Source organism: Symphalangus syndactylus, chromosome 13, assembly GCF_028878055.3.
Source record: "Symphalangus syndactylus isolate Jambi chromosome 13, NHGRI_mSymSyn1-v2.1_pri, whole genome shotgun sequence".
Taxonomy (NCBI): Eukaryota; Metazoa; Chordata; class Mammalia; order Primates; family Hylobatidae; genus Symphalangus; species Symphalangus syndactylus.
This window is the reverse complement of record NC_072435.2, coordinates 116,469,326-116,490,001: the sequence shown is the minus strand read 5'-3', so window position 1 is coordinate 116,490,001 and position 20,676 is coordinate 116,469,326. Positions and strand designations below refer to the sequence as shown.

Below are 20,676 nucleotides of genomic sequence, written 5' to 3'. Positions count from 1 at the left end.
GGGTTGCTGCCTAAAGGTGGGTAAGAGGAGGACAGAGGTCGATTACTGTGTCTAGCAATGAGGGGATCCTTGACGAGCCCCCAGGAGCAGTGTCAGTGGAGTAGCAGGGATGAAAGCCCTGCTGGAAGTGATCGAGCGCTCAGATGATAACATGTAATTTATGGGAAATATATGGGATAGAGGAAAAGCCAACCACCACAATAGGGAAGCACCAGAAAAATCCAGATGACTCCAGTTTCAGCAAGTCATTAAAAAAAGGACTTTAGGCTGGGCATGGTGGCTCACACCTGTAATCCCAGCACTTTGGGAGAACAGGGTGAGAGGATTGCTTGAGATCAGCCTGGGCCACATAGCAAGACCTCATCTCTACAAAAAATACAAAAATTAGCCAGGTGTGGTGGCACATGCTGGTGGTCCCAGCTACTCAGGAGGGTGAGTACTGCTTGAGCCCAGGAGGCAGAGGCTGAAGTGAGCCAGGATCGCATGACTGCACTCCAGCTTGGGCGACAGAGCAAGATCCTGTCTCAAAAAAAAAAAAAAAAAGTGGTGGGGTGGACTATGCCAGATTGGAAACCAGCACAGACAAACCATCTACAAAAGATGTTTTGGGGTCTATAGAGAAATTTGATTAAATGAGGTAAAAATTCACCCAAATGGAAACTGGGGGTTGTTGGCTTTGGTGGGGGGTAGGGGGGAACAGATTGTGTGATCTCATCAGATTAAAAAAAAAAGTGTGTAAAAAATTCTTGGCTGGGTGCAGTGGCTCACGCCTGTAATCCCAACACTGGGAGGCCAAGGCGGGTGGATCACCTGAGGTCAAGAATTCGAGACCAGCTCGGCCAACATGGTGAAACCCCATCTCTACTAAAAACACAAAAATTAGCTGGGCGTGGTGGCGGGCGCCTGTAATCCCAGCTACTCGGGAGGCTGAGGCAGGAGAATCACTTGAACTCAGGAGGCAGAGGTTGCAGTGAGTCGAGATTGTGCCATTGCACTCCAGCCTGGGTGACAGAGCGAGACTCCATCTCCAAAAAGAAAAAAAAAATTCTAGGAAGATAGTTAACAGTGGTAATCTCTGAAAAGTGGGAATGTAATTTTTTTGTTTTGCTTTACTGTATTCTCTAGTTTTCTATAATGCATTTAATGAATTGCTGGGATGATGCCTCCAAGTGAATGAAAGGGGGTGCTATCTAGGGTGTGAGTTCACTTTAAAGCAGGGTGCAAGGACAGCACATCCACAACATTGGAGGGAAGGCAGGAAAAGAGAGCTTGGAGGTCTCGGACTGGTTTCCTGGGTCTCCAACAGCCAAACACTATGTCTAGCAGGAGGAAGGCAATCACCTCAAATTCCACAAGTCCAAACAGGCTGAAGAAGTGGATGCTTTGCACCGATTGTGTGTAAGTTTCTGAAGCTGGAGCTTAGGCCTGCCTGATTTTTGAGGGAATTGCAAACTCTGTGAAGGGGCATAGCTTGTGGAAAGAGGATGAGCCTGGAGTCCACACTGACTGATGTCTGCCGTATCCTGTCTCCTCCCCAGCACTGGCCATGGGCCTCTGTGTCGCTATGATCGCCTTTGTCCGCCTGCCGAGCCTCAAGGTCTCCTGCCTGCTTCTCTCAGGGCTTCTCATCTATGATGTCTTTTGGGTAAGCGTTTATGTCCTTGGAGCCCCTCCCCTTCTTTGTGTTGAAGTAAAGCATTCACTCCTGAAAACTATTAACTAGAAGTATCCAAAGTCAGGCTTGCCTGGCTGCCGATCATTCCCTCTCCAGTCCTTAACTGTATCATGGTGCTCTGTCTGATCCTTTTGTTTGCTGAAAAGTTGTACAGTAGGTAGTGTGTGTGTGTGACTCCTAGGATAGAAGAGGTAACAGGCTGACAAGATTCGCTGCAGTGGGGGCCACCCTGTCAGGGAGTAATCTCTGGGTGTGGAGAGTGCAGAAATTGGCAAGTACACAGGAAGAGCAAAGATTTTCTCAAATCATACAGTCAAAGAAAGCATTGCAGTCACAGCATTCTGAGACTCTGCTCTTAAGAGCAAGGAGGGCTGATGCTGAAAGCAGGTTGCTTCCAACTCCCTCTGTTAAAGGCATCTCTCCAACTCGGCAGGTATTTTTCTCAGCCTACATCTTCAATAGCAACGTTATGGTGAAGGTGGCCACTCAGCCGGCTGACAATCCCCTTGACGTTCTATCCCGGAAGCTCCACCTGGGGCCCAATGTTGGGCGTGATGTTCCTCGCCTGTCTCTGCCTGGAAAACTGGTCTTCCCAAGGTAGGACCTCATGCTATGACAGGACCACACTGTCTTCCTGTGCCTATCTGTTCCCGGCCTTGGTCAGTCTCTTATCTCATCAGCATTCAGATCCCAACTTGGGGTCATTATCTCCATGCTGCAGAAGAGGAAATGAGGATGAGATTCTTGGCTTGCCAAGAACGATCACTAAGTGATCCAGGCGCTGCCTTTTATTACTGATTAATGTCAGCAAACAGCCATGCCTTACTGCTGTTTCCACTGTTTAGAGTTGGCTGGAGGGAGTTAGGAGAATCTCGATCCTTTTAACTTGTAAGATATTTATAAAAATAAGTTCTAATGGTAGAATTATACAGCTCCTGGTAATATAATCTTGGCAGAATGAATGTGCTGCTTTAATCTTCCACCTGTAATAGTAGCCAGGTGCTTATTCGAAGTCTCAACAGTGAATGTGTCACAAATGATTAATTGTTTGACATTTCTAGAGGAAGCAGCACTTATGCAAATCACTTCAGCAATCACTTCCAAGGGGCTCTCCTGAAACACGGGGGGCCAGGTGGAGACCTCTAGTGCCAGTACTGTTGCAGCTTTTTCTCTCTACACTCTTAAAACTGAAGTTCCATCAGAAGAGTTTTCTGTCTACACACTTAAAACTAATGTTCCATCAGAAGAGATTTCCATCTACCATGCAGATAAGCTCTTTGACTCCTTAAAAAGCTAACAAACTTTGCACAAAAGGAATAGAAACTGGATTGTAGAGTGTGACGTCACTAACTTGTGAAACTGCATTCCAGCTCCACTGGCAGCCACTTCTCCATGTTGGGCATCGGAGACATCGTTATGCCTGGTCTCCTACTATGCTTCGTCCTTCGCTATGACAACTACAAAAAACAAGCCAGTGGGGACTCCTGTGGGGCCCCTGGACCTGCCAACATCTCCGGGCGCATGCAGAAGGTCTCCTACTTTCACTGCACCCTCATCGGATACTTTGTAGGTAAGAGAACCAGAGAGACTGCAGATGATCCTCGCTCTGGCTGTCCTCCAACCCTTGGTATTAAATCAGGTCTTCTAGCTACAGTTACTGGATGGAAGGAGAGCAGGAATTCTGGGTGCAGAGCAGGAATTCTGGGTGCTGTAATAGACAGCCTGGCCCGTGAGATGCTAAGTGTTCTGCGTACTGGACTGGATAGGCCAGTTCCCTCTCCAGCAGTGTATCTGAAGAACATTGTAGGAAAAGCGTGTCAGTCTTCAAAGCCAAGGACACACAGCACACAGTGCAGTGGATTAGTCTGTGCTTAAATCTTCCTCTAGAGTTGAATGACTGTCGTATTTATTTCCTACTTTATTCAACAGATACTTACATTCATTAGTTCTACACTTCTGCCACTCTGACCTAGGCTAAGTTTTGTAGCCAGCTCATGTGTAGGCAGACAGGAGATGATTGTGATGGGGCTGGGAAAAGCAGTAACCTGCCCGCACAGTGACTGGAAAGGAGCTCTTGCACTCCGTACCTCCTCCTCAACCCCAGCACTGTCCTCGTCCCACAGCAGTTCATTCACATGGGTTCATTTCAGTCCACAAACTCAGAGGGGCAAGGCAAGTGGCATTATCCCCATTAGACAGATGAGCAGGCTGAGGCTCGGAGAGGTGGAAGGTCTGAACTACGTTTGTGTTAGCTATTGTGAGTAGCAGAGTTGGAACTTGAACCCAGGTCTTCTGCCTCCCAAGTCCAGCATCACAGGAGACAGAGGCACACTCAGGGCTGGAGGGAGGGTTTGAACCCAGGACCCTGAGCAAGGAGTGAGAATTGGGTCAGTCATGTGTCCTTGGAGTTGTAGGTTTTTTTTAAAGCTGTGCTGATCCACATTTCTTCAACTGCCCAAGCTGGGCATTTCACACCCCAACCATAGAATGGACGATGGCACATTAGATCTGTACAGTTGCAGGACTTTGCCCAGCAGCAGCCAGGTGACACGGGTTCCCTCTCCTGTCTCACAGATGCCTCTCTCTCCTCACAGGCCTGCTCACTGCTACTGTGGCGTCTCGCATTCACCGGGCCGCCCAGCCCGCCCTTCTCTATTTGGTGCCATTTACTTTATTGCCACTCCTCACGATGGCCTATTTAAAGGTGAGAGCAGCAGTTATAAACCTGTGAAAGCAATAACCTGGATTGGCCTGTGTCGTGGGTTTGCACTCTCCTCGCTGGAGGTGATTCTGCTTATGCCCCTGAGTGAGCTTGTGATCTCGACTGTTTGTGTGTGTGTGCTACCCTGGCGTTAGCAAACGCTTCCAGATTCGTGCAGCCACTGACAGAAAATGCTGATGAGCTAGGCCACTACACCACCTGGTCAAGGAATAACTAACTGAAAGCCCCAGAGCCCAGCTGAGACAACTTCCTGCTTCTGTTCAAAGCAGTGCCCTCCCGCCACCTAACAGCTTAACACTACGTTAAAATTTGGGAATAATTAAGATTGAATAGTGTTGAGGCAGCATATGATAAAACCAGAGTTAGAGAGCACATTATTTCCCAGATGTCTGTTCTCAGCCCCGTTTTACAGATGAGGAAGCAGATACAGAGGTCAACTTACTTGCCCAGCTCACCTGACTCACTACCTCTAGAGTGTTGATTAAAGCCCTTTCTTGCTCAAGGAACCTAAAAGCACCCCTTCTAGGGAGTCCTCCTAAAAAAAAGTGGGTTATTTTTGAATGGGTAAGATTTAAATGCTCTTTGATTTCCCGCAGAAGCAATCTGATCTCAGATCAAGCATCAGAAAGGGGGCAGGGCACATGGTGGCTCACGCCTATAACCCCAGCACTTTGGGAGGCTGAGGCAGGCGGGTCAAGAGTTCAGGACCAGTCTGGCCAATATGGTGAAACCCTGTCTCTACTGAAAACAGAAAAATGAGCCAGGCGTGGTGGTGAGTGCCTGTAATCCCAGCTACTCAGGAAGCTGAGGCAAGAGAATCGCTTGAACCCAGGAGTCGGAGGTTGCAGTGAGCTGAGATCTCGCCACTGCACTCACTCCAGCCTAGGTGACAGTGAGAACCCATCTCAAAAAAAAAAAATCAGAAAGGGGCCAAGCGCAGCGGCTCACGCCTGTAATCCTAGCACTTTGGAAGGTCGAGGCAAGAGAATTGCCTGAGCCCAGGAGTTTGAGACCAGCCTGGCCAATATAGGAAGACTTCATATCTGGGAGAAAAAAAAATTTTTTTTTCTTTTTTTAAAGAATCAGCTGTGTGTGCCTCGTGTTTAAATCTGTAACTTAGAAAGTCCCTCGTTTCCCAGGGCGACCTCCGGCGGATGTGGTCTGAGCCTTTTCACTCCAAGTCCAGCAGCTCCCGATTCCTGGAAGTATGATGGATCATGTAGAAAGTGACCAGACGGCCATCATCGTCCTTTTCTCTCAACTCATGGTTTGTTTCCTCTTAGAGCTGGCCTGGTACTCAGAAATGTACCTGTGTTTAAGGAACTGCCGTGTGACTGGATTTGGCATTTAAAGGGAGCTCGTTTGCAGGAGAGAGGTGTGGAGCCCTGTTTGGTTCCTTCTCTTCCTGCGGATGTAGAGGTGGGGCCCCTTCCAAGAGGGACAGGCCTCTCCCCAGCGCGCCTTCCTCCCACGTTTTTATGGATCTGCACCAGACTGTTACCTTGTGGGGGAGATGGAGATTTGACTGTTTAAAAACTGAAAACAGCGAGGAGTCTTTCTAGAACTTTTGAACACTAAAAGGATGAAAAAATTTAGCAAACCGAAGTTTCTTCAATGACCCCTCGAGAACTTTGGGACCAGTTTCCTATGGGGGACTCAGTTTCAGAGAACTGAGACAGAAGCTCTTCTGTCGTTATATTCTTCTTTCCTTTTTTTGGATTTATTAAATATTTTCTGTGGTGTGAAGTGACTTATTAAATCCACAGACATTGAGTGACTTCTTAAAACATCCACATACGAATTTGTTGTAATGAGTTCATGTCCACCCAGATGTTGTGTTGGCAGTGAACAAGGGCACGGTTTTTATATACATACGTACATATATATATATAAACACACACACATAGATATATATGAATAAACAAAAATGAAATCCTGCTAAGATCACGCTGTGTAGCTGACGGGCTTGCTGTCATTTTGAGCATGTCGAGCAGTTTACTGTGGCTTCCTTGTATATGGATAAGCTGCTGTCCTTCCCCTTCACGACTGACCCCGCAGTTACAAACCAGTATAGCATTTGTGCTGATTGATAGACTCATGGACTTTAGGAGCCCTTACTTGGTTTTGATCAGTGTAGCAAATTAGGGATGAAGAGTTCAAACCTTTTGGCCCTTTCTTTCTTTTCTAGGCTTCTCCCTCGCAGGGTGTTCCGTAGTTTCTTCTCGAGCCAATGCATGTATTATAGCAGCAGGTGTCTTTGTGCTTTCTCATCATAGTAATGTACTACTTGTAAATACATTTTTCTATTTTCTATTTTTTTGTATTTTTTTTTGACATTTTGTTTCATTGGTGTGCTGTATATTTTCCATGCCCTCACTCCTTTAAGAAAAAAAAAAAAAAGGAAAAAAGCAACACAATCCTGTCCTTGCTGTTGTGATTATAGTCTTGGTTTACCTGTGGTGACAACCGGGTGTTGGGGACACATGTCAAATGCCCCTCTGAGATGGGCCCTAAATTCCAGGAACTGGGGAAAGAACCAGCTGCTCTGTCCTGAGAGCCTGGCCCTGTGCTGTGGTCTCTGCTGCAAGCCCAGAGTTCTGGGAGTAACTAGTGTTAGGTCTGCTGGCCTTTACCTAAGCAGCCCCTGCCTGGTAAGAAGGTGCCCATTGTTCAGAGGCAAAGAGAAGCCTGCAGTTGGCATGAGGATGCCTGACAACAGAGGCTGGAGAAGGGCCCTGAGTCCCAGCCTCTCCCCAGGGGTCCCCGCCCCAGTGGCTGCCTCTTTCTTGACCTGTGTAATGAACTAGTGTGCTGTGTCACTGTGGCTTGAAGTCACTGTGGATCGAGCTCACAGGGGGCACCCATCCTGTTGTCAACAGAGCCTGAAGCAATCAGGGTGTTGGATTCCTCTGTTGTTGTCATCAAATCCTGCTGAGGGGTTTCTGGGGTTTTGTTTTTAATAAATGACTCCTTTGTAGCCTTTGTCACATAATCTTCACTTTGGTTGTTGGTACCAAACAGAGCTCCTAGCCATCTCCTCCCTGTTCTGGAAGACTGATGGGAAGACCCTGTCTGTCCCCAGACCTGGTCACCTGCAGCTCTGGCCCAGTCATAGATACATCAAAGAACTGAAGCTTCTGCTGTCCACAGAACTCAAAACTGCCTCTGCATTGGGTGAAGACTAAAAATCCACTTGCGGACTCTCCCTTCCTTCCTTCTCAGCCCTCGAGGATGCATACAGCTAATTAAGCAGGCCCAGGGACAGGGAGGGGCTCCAAAGTGAATCGGATTAAGGGCAAGCGCCAGTGATGGGTAGAAATAACATTATCCTTCATGCCTGTAATCCCAGCACTTTGGGAGGCCGAGGCAGGTGGATCACAAGGTCGGGAGCTCAAGACCAGCCTGGCCAACATGGTGAAACCCTGTCTCTACTAAAAATACAAAAATTAGCTGGGCATGGTGGCAGGTGCCTGTAATCCCAGCTATTTGGGAGGCTGAGGCAGAAGAATCGCTTGAACTCGGAAGGCGGAGGTTGCATTGAGCTGAGATCGCGCCATGGCACTCAAGTCTGGGTGACAGGGTGAGACTCCGTCTCAAAAAAAAAAAAAAAAAATGTTATCCTGGCAGTGGGTCATTTTAATTTTTCTTTGTTTTCATAAGAAAATTAAATTCTAGACAGAAGGAACGTCGTTATTTTGTCATTCTCACTTCTGTGCAGGTTTTGGGGGGAAATACCCACACAGGGCTGTGAATGCACCCTGGATTCCAGTTGCTAATCTTCAAAGCCCTTAAAACACTCCCTTAAAACTTTAGCAGAGAAACAGCAAATACTCTACTTGTCTCGGAGGGTTGAGTGGGTGGGCTGCAGTTAAAGCACACATTAGACTTCCCTTCCAGTCCCCATTTGCTCCCTGCTGCCTCATACACTTGCGTCTGCCTCTTACTCTGTTTTCTCAAATACCATGGTTTAGGGGTTTTCTAGGAAGTCTGCTGCATTAGGCATGGCATGTTCATGAAATTTCAGCAGACTCCTTCCTCACTGATCTGAAGTCCTTTTTCCTCACAAAGAGACTGCGTGTTACTAGAACTCTCGCTTTTTAATAACTTTTTTCTAGTTTGAGCTAATGAAGATATGACAGTAAAGTCTGTCCAAAGCCTAGTGTGTTCCATTGCTGTCATTACAGTGCATACCGTTTCTGAATGTGGCAGTGACAGCTCCCCGCATAGGAACAGTTCAAACCAAGGTGGCTTGGGACTAAGCTACTGTCTGAATTACTTTTGTAGCAGGCTCACAGGCCTTGGGTAAACAGGTAAGTTAGGTCACCCACAAGAAAAACAAAAGTACTCCTTCTCTGTGAGGGTAGAGGGGAAGGGAGTTCAATTTTGCCAATCAAGTGTTAAAAATAGAACCTGCTGTGTCTGCTCAGCAGCTCTCACGTTACTGCTCACCAGATCCCATGTTGTGTGTACATTTCTGTTTTGTAAAGCCTAGTGTTTACGTCAGAGCCTGGGAATGCAGCAGTCGTGTCTATACATGGGAGTACATGCCTTAGGGACATCATTTTTACAACCCCCTTCTCTACAGAGCTGTGTCAGCGGTACAGGCTCAGAAGGAAGCCACCTCAGTCTCCTTCTGGTCTTCAGTGCACAGTGGCCGCGACAGCCTCCCCCACTTCACCGAATCACGTTTCTTCAGCAGTTTGCAACAATGAAATCATTTCTAGAACAATGGCTGCTAACACGTGTCAGCTGAAGCACTGCAGATCGAGTCAACCAACTCAACCTTCTTCCTCTTTCTGGAAGGGATAAACCAGGTAAGACTTTTTAATCCAGAAATTATTCCTATTCCCTGCAATGTATAGGGTGCTTTCTATCTGCAAAACTCTAAACTCAAATTTCTGCAGGTTCAGATTCCAACCGTCTCATGCGCAGAGCCTCTACCATCACAAAATTCTTCCCGCTCCTTTCTTTGACTGCTTCAGCCATCATCTGTTTCCTCCTCAGCCTTTCCCTTGGAATCCAGAGCCCTTTCCTGTCCGTTAGAGGCAATCAGTCATGTTTTAGTGAAGCTTGAGGCACTGGGCCCCCCAGTGAACAAAACCAGACATCCTGACCCCCTACTCCTGCGGTCTGTGCAGGGCTTGCTTTAGCGTGCTTGGCTTGTGGGGAGGGGGTGTGGCAGCCATTCCCACACAAGGTCACGCAGGGATGCCACGGTGCATTCAGGAGTAGAATCCACAGCCTTCTGTCCATAACTCTGGGCCTTGCTGTAAATAGCAAAGGCTTGGGCTGGGGATCCTGTATCACTGGACGGGATGTGCCAACGAAGAGAAGGCTGAGAAGCAAGGTGGCATAGGAGAAGCCCAGTGCTCCTGGTGGACACAGGCCTGCGTTCAGCCAAATGTCTGAAGACAAGCGAAAGTCTTCTATAGCCCCAAGCGCATTGATCTTTCATCACTCCAGGTTTTGGAAGTCTTACTGCACGGAGCCACTGGTTAGCAGGTGCTTGATACAAACATCCTGCAGGGAGGCTGTGAAGATTCTAACTCTGCAGCACTTACGGAGGAGCACTTTAGCATGCGGTAGAGCTCCTAGATAACCTGAGTTCTTAAGAATTCATGCGGCAGACTCCGCTTTGCTTATGGTTCCTTTCATTTGGAGTCTGCCTAATCAGTTTTTCTCTTAAGTTCCAAGACATCTTTTTCCTGTTGAGTAGAACCTGTAAAACATGCCACCTGTCTGCAGGCGAACAGAGGCTCTGAAGGTTCCAAAATAGCTAAGCCCATGAGCTGTCTCCAGCCCCCATGGAGTCCTGGGATTCTCACCAGATCCAAAAATGACAGAGGAATGGGAACCAGTTAGGCAGAGGAAACAAGACTTGAGAGACTGGGAGTGGGGAAGCCGCCAAGCAGTGGGCGGCAAGCCCGCGCTTGTGAGGAATGGGAGACAGGAAGTGGGTGTCCACAGGACAGAGATGGAGGGGGACAGCACGACGGTCACTACATTCAACCAAATGTCTGAAGACAAGCGATCCAGCCCCGGGATCCCGACACCAGTTGCTCTGTCTCACCAGAGCGCCTCGCTCCAGGCGGACCACCTGTCAGCCTTCTACTGCCACCTTTCACTCTGCCCACCTGGAGCTGCTGCCGTGTAGCCACCACGTGAGTTTCTAGCTTTTGTGTTTGAGCCTTTGCCATTGGAGATTGAATTTCCTCACACTTTTGGTTGCTGTCGTGCCTCGATGGGGTTTTTATCCCCAGGTAGACAGTAACACATCCTGTGCCAGCTCCCCGGGGAAGGCAGAAACCAATTTCAGAAAAAGAGGCTGAGGCTTGCTAGTGCCGGGAGGAACTAAGATGACGAAGCATCGCACGGATGAGTCACGGCCTTGACGGTGGGAAGAATGCAGTGCCACCCTCCCCAAGACCGCCATCCGGCCAGGAGCCCCGGCCCCACCTTTCCTGCTTCCCTTGTGCCTGCTGGCACTTCCCGCGGCCCTCCCCTGTTGAGTGTAGGCGTTCTGCCCGGGGCAGTCGCTGTGAGAGAGGCCGTGGCCTGGACTAGGGTGATGCGAAGAACAGAACTTGCTACCAGATTGGATGCAGGGGTTGGGGACTCCACAGTGACTCCACACTTCTTAACCTGAACAATGAATTGCCAAAACAGATAACAGAAGAAATTGGGGAAGAAGAGTTGTTTTAGCCAATAGAGCAGCTATAGCCAAAAAAAAAAAAGTCTTCAGTGATGTAAAGCCTTGCAGAGTATGCGAGATGACCTGGACAGTGAGAGGCAGGAGGAAGACTGCTCCGTGGTGCGCTGAGTGTGAAGGCGTTTGTCAGTGCGCATCCCCCACACAGCCGCCATGGGGCTCTGGTTAGGGACGGAGCCCCCCGAGTCTGAGCTGCTTCATCTGAATGGGGATGAAGGTGCCTCATAGAAAGTATTGAGTAAATATGAGGTGCTCTTCTGGTTTACTGTGTTCTCATATATTTCACACACAATGCTCAGAGAGTTGGAATACAGTTAAAATCATTAGATCTGTACGCTGTCATTATTCAAACCACCACAGCTCCTGGTTCATCGTTAGGAATACTGGTTTTCTCCCCACCGCTGAGGGGTGATCCCCCACCCATGGTCTTGAAATTTTCTTCTACACACTGAAAGGCTTGGCACAAAGCTTCATACGCAGAGGGGGATGATGGGTGACCCTGCCCATGCAGTTCCTCATTTTTGCTGCTTAAGGCCAAGAAGATCAACCTCTACCCAGATTCTGCACACAAACCAGTGTCGACGTTTTTATTTTTCTATACTTTTTTTTTCCCATAATAAACACTACATGTGCCCTCTTTGACTTCAATGTACTTTAAAGTCTTACTGCTTGTTTTGAGGGAAAAGTTTACCACACTGTGAAGCTCCCATTCTGTCAGTCTTTTGTGGGCCTGTATTAGTTGATAAATCTTCAGGTTTTTCTTGAACACCCTTGGAACAAAAGACTCAAGGGCCAGGGCCGGGCTCAGTGGCTCATGCCTGTAATCCCAACACTTTGGGAGGCCGAGGTGGGTGGATCACCTGAGGTCGGGAGTTCGAGACCAGCCTGACCAACATAGAGAAACCCCGTCTCTACTAAAAATACAAAATTAGCCGGGTGTGGTGGCATATGGCTGTAATCCCAGCTACTCGGGAGGCTGAAGCAGGAGAGTCGCTTGAACCCGGGAGGTGAAGGTTGCAGTGAGCCGAGATCACACCACTGCACTCCAGCCTGGGTGACAGAGCGACACTCCGTCTCAAAAAAAGACTCATGGGCCAAACTCCTATCCCGTGTTAAAATAAAACACAGTGTCATTCTAAGCCACTTGGCTCAAGTCAGTCCACTGAATAGGAGAGGGACAGTAGCCAGACTAGAGAGAGTGTAAGAGGAGATTCCAGCCACACGTTTGGAAAATTCTCAGTCCTCCAGGACACAGTGAAGTAATCAGGGCTGAGATACCATCTGATGAAGCAGATGAATAACTGATGGGGTGACCCATGACCCTCCCCAAAAGGAGCTGATGAAGGAGCTGGTGCTACCTTGAAGGGATGGGCCCCGGCTTTGTCCCACATCCCTCTTGATCATTTGGCCAGGGACACAGTTGCCAAGGCTTCATTTGAGGAGAACATGAAGCAAGAAGGGACATACTCATGACCTAAGAAAGCTCAGAGGCCTGGGGTGTCGAAGCAGATCTGGGGAGATCTGCTGGAGAGAGCCCCAGCCAATGATAGCCACATACCGGGTGTCAGTCATGCCTCCCAAGAGCCCTTTAAGGCAGGTGCCATTACTGTCACCACTGTCACAAAGGAACTCGCCAAGACCCCAAGATCACCAATTGCTAAGTGGCAGAATAAGCCCTAAACACTGTCCCTAACCATTATATTCCATCCTCATCCCAGGATTAGAAACGATCTCCACCCCAGAAAATACAGGTAAGGCATAAACACGGATAGCTCAAGGGCCTACTCTTAGTTCCAAACACATTTAAATCCATCCACTGCCTGTAGCAAATAAAGATTCTTGCAACAGCGTCTGCCTGGGTCTCCCTAAATGCAGAGTGTGTTCCATGCTGTGGGCCAGAATGGTGGCCTGTCATCTCAGATCTTCAGTCTCATTATATAATGGCAGATTTTATCATTCATTTTATTTACCCAAAGTTTCAAGGGCAGCTAATTTGCCCCAGATCTTCCTGCTTCCAGAGACTGAGCTCATTGCCCAGATTATGAGAAGATAATCACAGCCAGGTTTTGTAGACACAACTTGTTTAGCATACACACAGAACTGTGGGGGAGTTTCTGTAAACAGGGAAGGACCATGTGAACGGCATCGTACTGGAGATCCGCCAACCCTAGTAGGTGGCAGGAAAGAGCTGGGGTTTTGGCTGCCTAGCCCTGGCCTGACCCAGCTGCTGTCCAGAGGGGACATGCCGACACCTTCCTCTCCAATAATGCTGCAGCAGTGTTGACCATTACTCACGCATGAGAGGGTATCACCTCACACAAACCAGGAGTCCCTGGGAGGAGGGGACCAGGATTCATGCCTCCTAGCAAGCCAGGCTCAAACTAGAATCTTTGAGGCATTCAAAGCAACTGGATTTCATTGTTAAAATTATGACTACCCTATTGCTGATTTTTTTTTTCTTAAGACAGGGTCTTACTCTGTTGCCTAGGCTGGAATGCACTGGTGCAGCCATAGCTTACTGCAGCCTCCAAGTCCTGAGCTCAAGCAATCCTCCTGCCTCCCAAAGTGCTGGGATTACAGGCATGAGCCACCACACCCAACCCGTTGCTGATATTAAAACAAGCCATAAAAACATAAAAACAACTGTCAGCTGCTGTTCTGATCCCCAGTAATACTGGGCTGTTATTCAAACCGATCCTCTGGCTAAAAACAACTTTAAAATATACACAAAATACAGAAAATACCCTGTATAAGCCCTGCCTAAGTCTGATTTCTGAAATACATAGAGGGCAGACTCTAAACAACCCAGCTAAGGCCAAAAGAAATAAAGACAAATTTCAGCTGCTGCCCACCAGAGGAGGATCAAAGGGTTTTTTTGCTTGTGTTTTGCCTTCCTTTTTTTTTTTTTTTTTTTTTTTTGAGACTGAGTCTCGCTCTGTCGCCCAGGCTGGAGTGCAGTGGCACGATCTCGGCTCACTGCAAGCTCCGCCTCCTGGGTTCACGCCATTCTGCTGCCTCAGCCTCCAGAGTAGCTGGGACTACAGGCGCCCGCCACCATGCCCGGCTAATTTTTTGTATTTTTTTTTTTTTAATAGAGACGGGGTTTCACCGTGTTAGCCAGGATGGTCTTGATCTCCTGACCTCGTGATCCACCCGCCTCGGCCTCCCAAAGTGCTGGGATTACAGGCGTGAGCCACTGCGCCCGGCCGCCTTCCTTTTCTTAAATTTGAGACAAGGTCTGTGTCTGTCACCCACACTGCAATGCAGTGGTACAATCACAGCTCACTGCAGCCTTGATCTCCTAGGCTGAAGCAATCCTCTCAGCTCAGCCTCCCAAGTATTAATAGCTGGGACTACAGGCACACACCACCAACTACTTGCTGTGTTACCCAGACTGGTCTCAAACTCCTGGCCTCAAGCCATCCTTTCGCCTTGGCCTCCCAAAGCGCTAGGATTACAAGCATAAGCCACTGTCCCTGTCTGGAATCAAAGTTTTAAATCTTGAGTTCAGCCATTAAATGCCTGCTGTAAAAAAAAAAAAAAAAAAAAAATCTTCACCAGAATTTCTGCAATAATTCAAAACTGCTATACATATGAACAAGAAAATGTGATCTATGCTCAAGAAGCAATTGATAGAAACTGACTCTGATATGACTGACATGTTGGAATTAACATTCAAGATGTTTAATTATAACCATGCTCCAGGATGTAAAGGAAAATATGCTCATAATGAGCAAACAGGAATTGTCAGCAGATAAATCATGAAAAAAGAACCAAATAATTCTAGAACTTAGGCCGGGCGCGGTGGCTCACGCTTGTAATCCCAGCACTTTGGGGGGCCGAGGCGGGCGGATCACGAGGTCAGGAGATCGAGACCACGGTGAAACCCCGTCTCTACTAAAAATACAAAAAATTAGCCGGGCGTGGTGGCGGGCGCCTGTAGTCCCAGCTACTCGGAGAGGCTGAGGCAGGAGAATGGCGTGAACCCGGGAGGCGGAGCTTGCAGTGAGCCGAGATTGCGCTACTGCACTCCAGCCTGGGCGACAGAGCGAGACTCCGTCTCAAAAAAAAAAAAAAAAAAAAAAATTCTAGAACTTAAAAATACAACATATGAAGTAAATTCACTAGATAGGATTAACAGCACACTGGCAGATTAAAGAATTGTTAAACTTGCAATAGAGCCAGGATTAGTAAACCTGTGAAGGGTCAGATAATATTTTTAGCTTTGTGGGTCAAAAATCACCTTTATAACTACTCATTTCTGCCATCATACTGTGAAAGCAAGCAGCCACTGTAAATGAGAATAAACATTCCACCTGTGGCCAGTTTTCCAAACCCTGAAATATCCAATCTAAAAAACAGAAAAGATACAGAAAAAATGATCAGAGCCTCAGTTATCTGTGAACAGTGTCAAGCAGTCTAACGTATATATAGTTGGAGTCACAGAATGAGGGAAGAGAGAATGAGGCAGAAAGGTTTTTTTAAAAAAAAATGGCCAAATTTGGGGAAAGAGTCAAGAAACATGGCAAATCTCAAGCAAAATAAATAAAGGAACATCACACCCAGGGACCTCATAGTCTGAAAACTAAACATAGAAAGTCTTGAAAGCAACATGAAAAAAGAATGACACACTGCATAGGAGAACCACAATAGGTTTACATGAATTTCAGCAAAATTCTCATCAGAAATCATGGAGACTAGAGGACAATGAAATGACACCTTTAAAAAAAGTAGAATGTGTCAACCCAGAATTCTATATCCAGTGACAATATCCTTCAAGAATGAAAGTGAGGGCCAGGTGCAGTGGCTCATGGCTGTAATCCCAACACTTTGGGAGGCCAAGCCAGGAGGGCTGCTTGAGCTCAGGAGTTTAAGACCAGCCTGGGCAACACAGAACCAATCTCTACAAAAACTACAAAAGAAATTAGCCGAGTATGGTGGCATGCACCTGTAGTCCTAGCTACTTGAGAGGCTGAGGTGGGAGGATGGCTTGAGCCCAGGGGTTTGAGAGTGCAGTGAACTATAGTCACCACTGCAATCCAGGCTAGGCGACAGAGCAAGACTCTGTCTCAAACAAAAAAGACAACCCAAAAATTGGGAGGAAGTATTTGTAAATCATATATCTGATAAGGATTTAGTATTCAGAATATATAAAGAATTCTTACAACTCAACAATAAAAAAGACAATCCAGTTATTTAAATGGGCAAAAATATGAATAGAAATTTCTCCAAAAAAGATATACAAATGGGCTGGGCGCGGTGGCTCACACCTGTAATCCCAGCGCTTTGGGAAGCTGAGGTGGGCAGATCACGAGGTCAGGAGATCGAGACCATCCTGGCCAACCTGGTGAAACCCCGTCTCTACTAAAAATACAAAAATTAGCTGGGTGTGGTGGTGCATGCCTGTAATCCCAGCTACTCGGGCAGCTGCGGCAGGAGAATCACTTGAACCAGGGAGTCAGAGGTTGCAGTGAGCCGAGATGGCGCCACAGCACTCCAGCCTGGCAACAGAGCCAGACTCCCAACTAAAAAAAATATATACACACACACACACACACACACACACACACACACACACAAATGACCAATAAGCACACGAAATGGATGTTCAGCACCATTAGAGAAATGCAAATCAAAACCACAGTGAGATACCACTTCACACCCACTAGGATGACAATAACTTTTTAAAGACAATAACAAGAGTTAGCAAAGATGTACAGAAAATGGAGCCCTCATAACGTTGTTGGGGTCGGGCAGAGTGGCTCACACCTGTAATCCCAGCACTTTGGGAGGCCGGGTGGGCAGATCACTTGAGGCCAGGGGTTCGAGAGCAGCCTGGCCAACATGGCGAAAGCCCGTCTCTACTAAAAAATACAAACATTAGCCAGGAGTGGTGGCGGGCACCTGTAATCCTAGCTACTAGGTAGGCTGAGGCATGAGACTCGCTTGAACCCGGGAGGTGGAAGTTGCAGTGAGCCAAGATCGCACCACCACACTCCAGGGTGACAGAATGAGACTTCATCTCAAAAAATAAATAAATAAAAATTTTAAAAAAAATTAAAAAAAAAAAAAACACCATTGCTGGTGGGATTATAAAATGGTGCAGCTGCTTTGGAAAACGGCTTCACAGTTCCACCAAAGGTACCATAGTTACCATATGATCTAGCAGTTTCATTCATAGTTATAGTTTACAAGCATTAAAAATCTATATCTACTAAAAACTTATACACACATGTGCATAGCAGTATTAATAACCAAAAAGAAGAAACAACCAAAATTGTCATTAACTGAACAAAATGTGTATGTGTACAGATTATTATTCAGGAATAAAATGAATAAAGATGAGGACCATAACCCATACTGTATATTTTCTTATCCATCCTAAGCTAGAAACCAGGGTTACCTTTGGAGAGGGAATTGGGAGTCATAGAGGCTGCCTATAATTTTGAATGCATAACAATATTTTTATTCAAGAATTAAAAATTAAAATCTTCAAAATGTAACATTGCTGTAAACTCTTACCATCAAACTACATAAGCAAAACTGCAACACAAGAAATCGATAGAAATAAAAATGTAATTGAAGAATAACACAATTTCTTTCAGCCTCTGACAATGCAAGTAGAAAAAGAATGTGTATAGAGAGAAAAAGCTCATAGTGCCTAAGACAGATCGGTCATCTGTTCTCCCCAGCACCACTAATGAAGTTCTCCCTTTTCTTCCGGAGTGATACCACCATTCATCCAGCTGGACAGGTCAGAGCCCTTCTCCCTCCATCCCCATGACCAGGAAATGCATCACTGACTCTTGTCCGTTTAACCTGCCTGCCATTCCAGGGATCCATCCATTTCTTTCCATCTCCTGTCTCCACCCAGATCCAAGATACCATCATCTCCCTCTTGGATCATTACAGGAGCCTCCTAACTCACCACTCTGACCAACCTCCTCTTTCCATGCCTCCTCACTGCTCTGCACACCACAGCCAGAGGGGATCTTTTCAAAACAATTTTTTTTTTTTTTTTTGGAGACAGAGTTTCACTCTTGTCGCCCAGGCTGGAGTGCAACGGTGCAATCTCGGCTCACTGCAACCTTTGCCTCCCGGGTTCAAGTGATTCTCCTGCCTCAACCTCCCAAGTAGCTGGGACTACAGGCATGCACCACCACACCTGGCTAATTTTTTGTATTTTAGTAGAGGCCAGGTTTCACCTCGTTGGCCAGGCTGGTCTCAAACTCCTGACCTCGGATGACCCACCCGCCTTGGCCTCCTAAAGTGCTGGTATTACAGGCATAAGCCACCGTGCCCAACTGAGTTTCCTGTCTTGCTGGCTAACAGAAGATTCTTGTAGTCTACATGTTGACAATTCCTGTTGGTTTTAGACATCGGAGCCATCTTCTCCTTGTCTAGGATCTCTCTGTTAACTTCACTCCAAGGAAAACCCATCAATTGTGTCCTTTATTTCTCTGTCTTTCAGTGGTAACGGGCAGCTCACCATCCATCTAGAACAATGTGGCAGAGAGAGAAGAGCAATGCCTAAGGGTTACGTGCAGGGACAATTGTTTTTGTTTTTCCAAGTGAACATTCTTTTTTTTTTTTTTTTTAGAGAGAGTTTCGCTCTTGTTGCCCAGGCTGGAGAGCAGTGGTGTGATCTCGGCTCACCGCAACCTCTGCCTCCCGGGTTCAAGCGATTCTCCTGCCTCAGCTTCCCAAGTAGCTGGGATCACAGGCATGCACCACCATGCCTGGCTAATTTTGTATTTTTAGTAGAGATGGGGTTTCTCCATGTTGGTCAGGCTGGTCTCAAATTCCCGACCTCAGATGATCCGCCTCGGCCTCCTAAAGTGCTGGGATTACAGGTGTGAGCCACTGCGCCCGGCTTATTTTTGTATTTTTAGTAGAGACAGGGTTTCACCATGTTGGCCAGGCTGGTCTTGAACTCCTGACCTCAGGTAATCTACCCACCTGGGCCTCCCAAAGTGCTGGGATTACAGGCATGAGCCACCATGCCTGGCCTGAGTGGATAATCTATTGAAAGAACTAACGAAGTTCTTCAACATAACCAGATAAACACAGAAATAAAAATGAAATATGTCAGCAATAAACAATTTTTTTTAATAGTGGGTGACTTCTGCTTTGCCCCAAGGTGGTGAACTAGCATACAGGTTGTTGGCTTCCTGCCTTAGCCAAACCCTGAGTGCTACAGAGATGAAAGGAAAGCATACTGATTCAGGGAACTAAAGATCAGAAGAAAATTCTAGGGAGAGAAGGCAGTTGTGAGCAAATGTAGAGGGGAGCGCAGCAGACCTGAGTGAGGCAGAGCTGGGGGCTATGGCGGATGAATCCAGACCCCTTCCTACTTCAGTTATTAACTAGAAGGATGCACATGACCTGATGAGGTTATATCACAGCTAAGGCTAAGTAAAGGATACAACGCGGGACCAGAGAGAAAGATACACGTAGACAAAGTCCAGGGAGGCCGAGAGCAGGCTGCACGGTGTGTTTTCTTTCCAGGTGTGAACCACAGACATGTGCGATGTCTCTGCCCAGGGAAACTCACCCGGGTCTCAAAACCCATTGTTCTAAGAAGAAGATGGTCACATAGGCACTTTCCTGCCACATGACCAGCCATGGTAACCAAAACACAGCACTCCAAAACAGAGGCCAGATGCACATCGTAAGTATTTTTTTTTTTTTTTTTTTTTGAGGTGGAGTCTCTGTCCCCCAAGCTGGAGTGCAGTGGCGCGATCTTGGCTCACTGCAAGGTCCGCCTCCTGGGTTCATGCCATTCTCCTGCCTCAGCCCGCCCCCCTCCCTGAGTAGCTGGGACTACAGGCGCCCGCCACCACACCCGACTAATTTTTTGTATTTTTTTTTTTTTAGTAGAGACGGGATTTCACCATGTTAGCCAGGATGGTCTCGATCTCCTGACCTCGTGATCCGCCCGCCTCGGCCTCCCAAAGTGCTGGGATTACAGGCGTGAGCCACTGCGCCCAGCCTTTTCCAAGCTTCTAACAGCTACCTGAGCAGTAAGTTTGCTCCATCTCCTGGGTTTGCGGTTTGGCTGTTAAATCCCATGTCCCAGGAAAGTGCCCAAAGTCAACGAGTTATTGCATATCCAAGTTGCGGCCTCCTTTATGAGGCACCTTCAAAATCTATCCCAGGACCACGCCCCGCCTCCTGCGCGTACATGCCAGCCGGCTCCTGCAGCTCCAGTTGTGACAGTAGGCGTGACTCTACCATGGTTCCCTGGGGTGCTCCCATAGAGCCTCTGAGCGTGGGCAGCGCCTGTGAGCATGATGGAAATCACTCCATAGTTAGGTGACATCACAGGGCAAAGGTGAAGGGATTATGCAGATGCAATGAAGGTTTCAAATCAGTTTATTTTGAATTAAGAGGGAGTTTATTCTAGCTTTATTCTAGAGCTTTTTTCTTCTTTTTTTTTTTTGAGACGGAGTCTCACTGTGTCGCCCAGGCTGGATTGCAGTGGCACTGTCTCGGCCCACTGCAACCTCCGCCCCCAGGGTTCACGCCATTCTCCTAGCTGGGATTATAGGCGCGCGCCACCACGCCTGG

At 47.4% G+C, this 20,676-nt stretch overlaps 1 protein-coding gene across 3 annotated transcripts in view; it reads left to right on the top strand.

The window, feature by feature from the left end:
- Positions 1–7,374, top strand: part of SPPL3 (signal peptide peptidase like 3) — a 145,350-nt gene extending 137,976 nt beyond the window's left edge. For all 3 annotated transcript variants that reach the window (XM_055237782.2, XM_063614705.1, XM_055237783.2), the window contains 5 exons: positions 1,539–1,645; positions 2,109–2,272; positions 3,046–3,245; positions 4,270–4,379; positions 5,537–7,374. In XM_055237782.2, coding sequence (XP_055093757.1) covers positions 1,539–1,645; positions 2,109–2,272; positions 3,046–3,245; positions 4,270–4,379; positions 5,537–5,608 — 653 coding nt within the window. In that variant the 3' untranslated portion in view covers positions 5,609–7,374. The remainder of the gene's footprint in view (positions 1–1,538; positions 1,646–2,108; positions 2,273–3,045; positions 3,246–4,269; positions 4,380–5,536) is intronic.
- Positions 7,375–20,676: the final 13,302 nt, after the last annotated feature.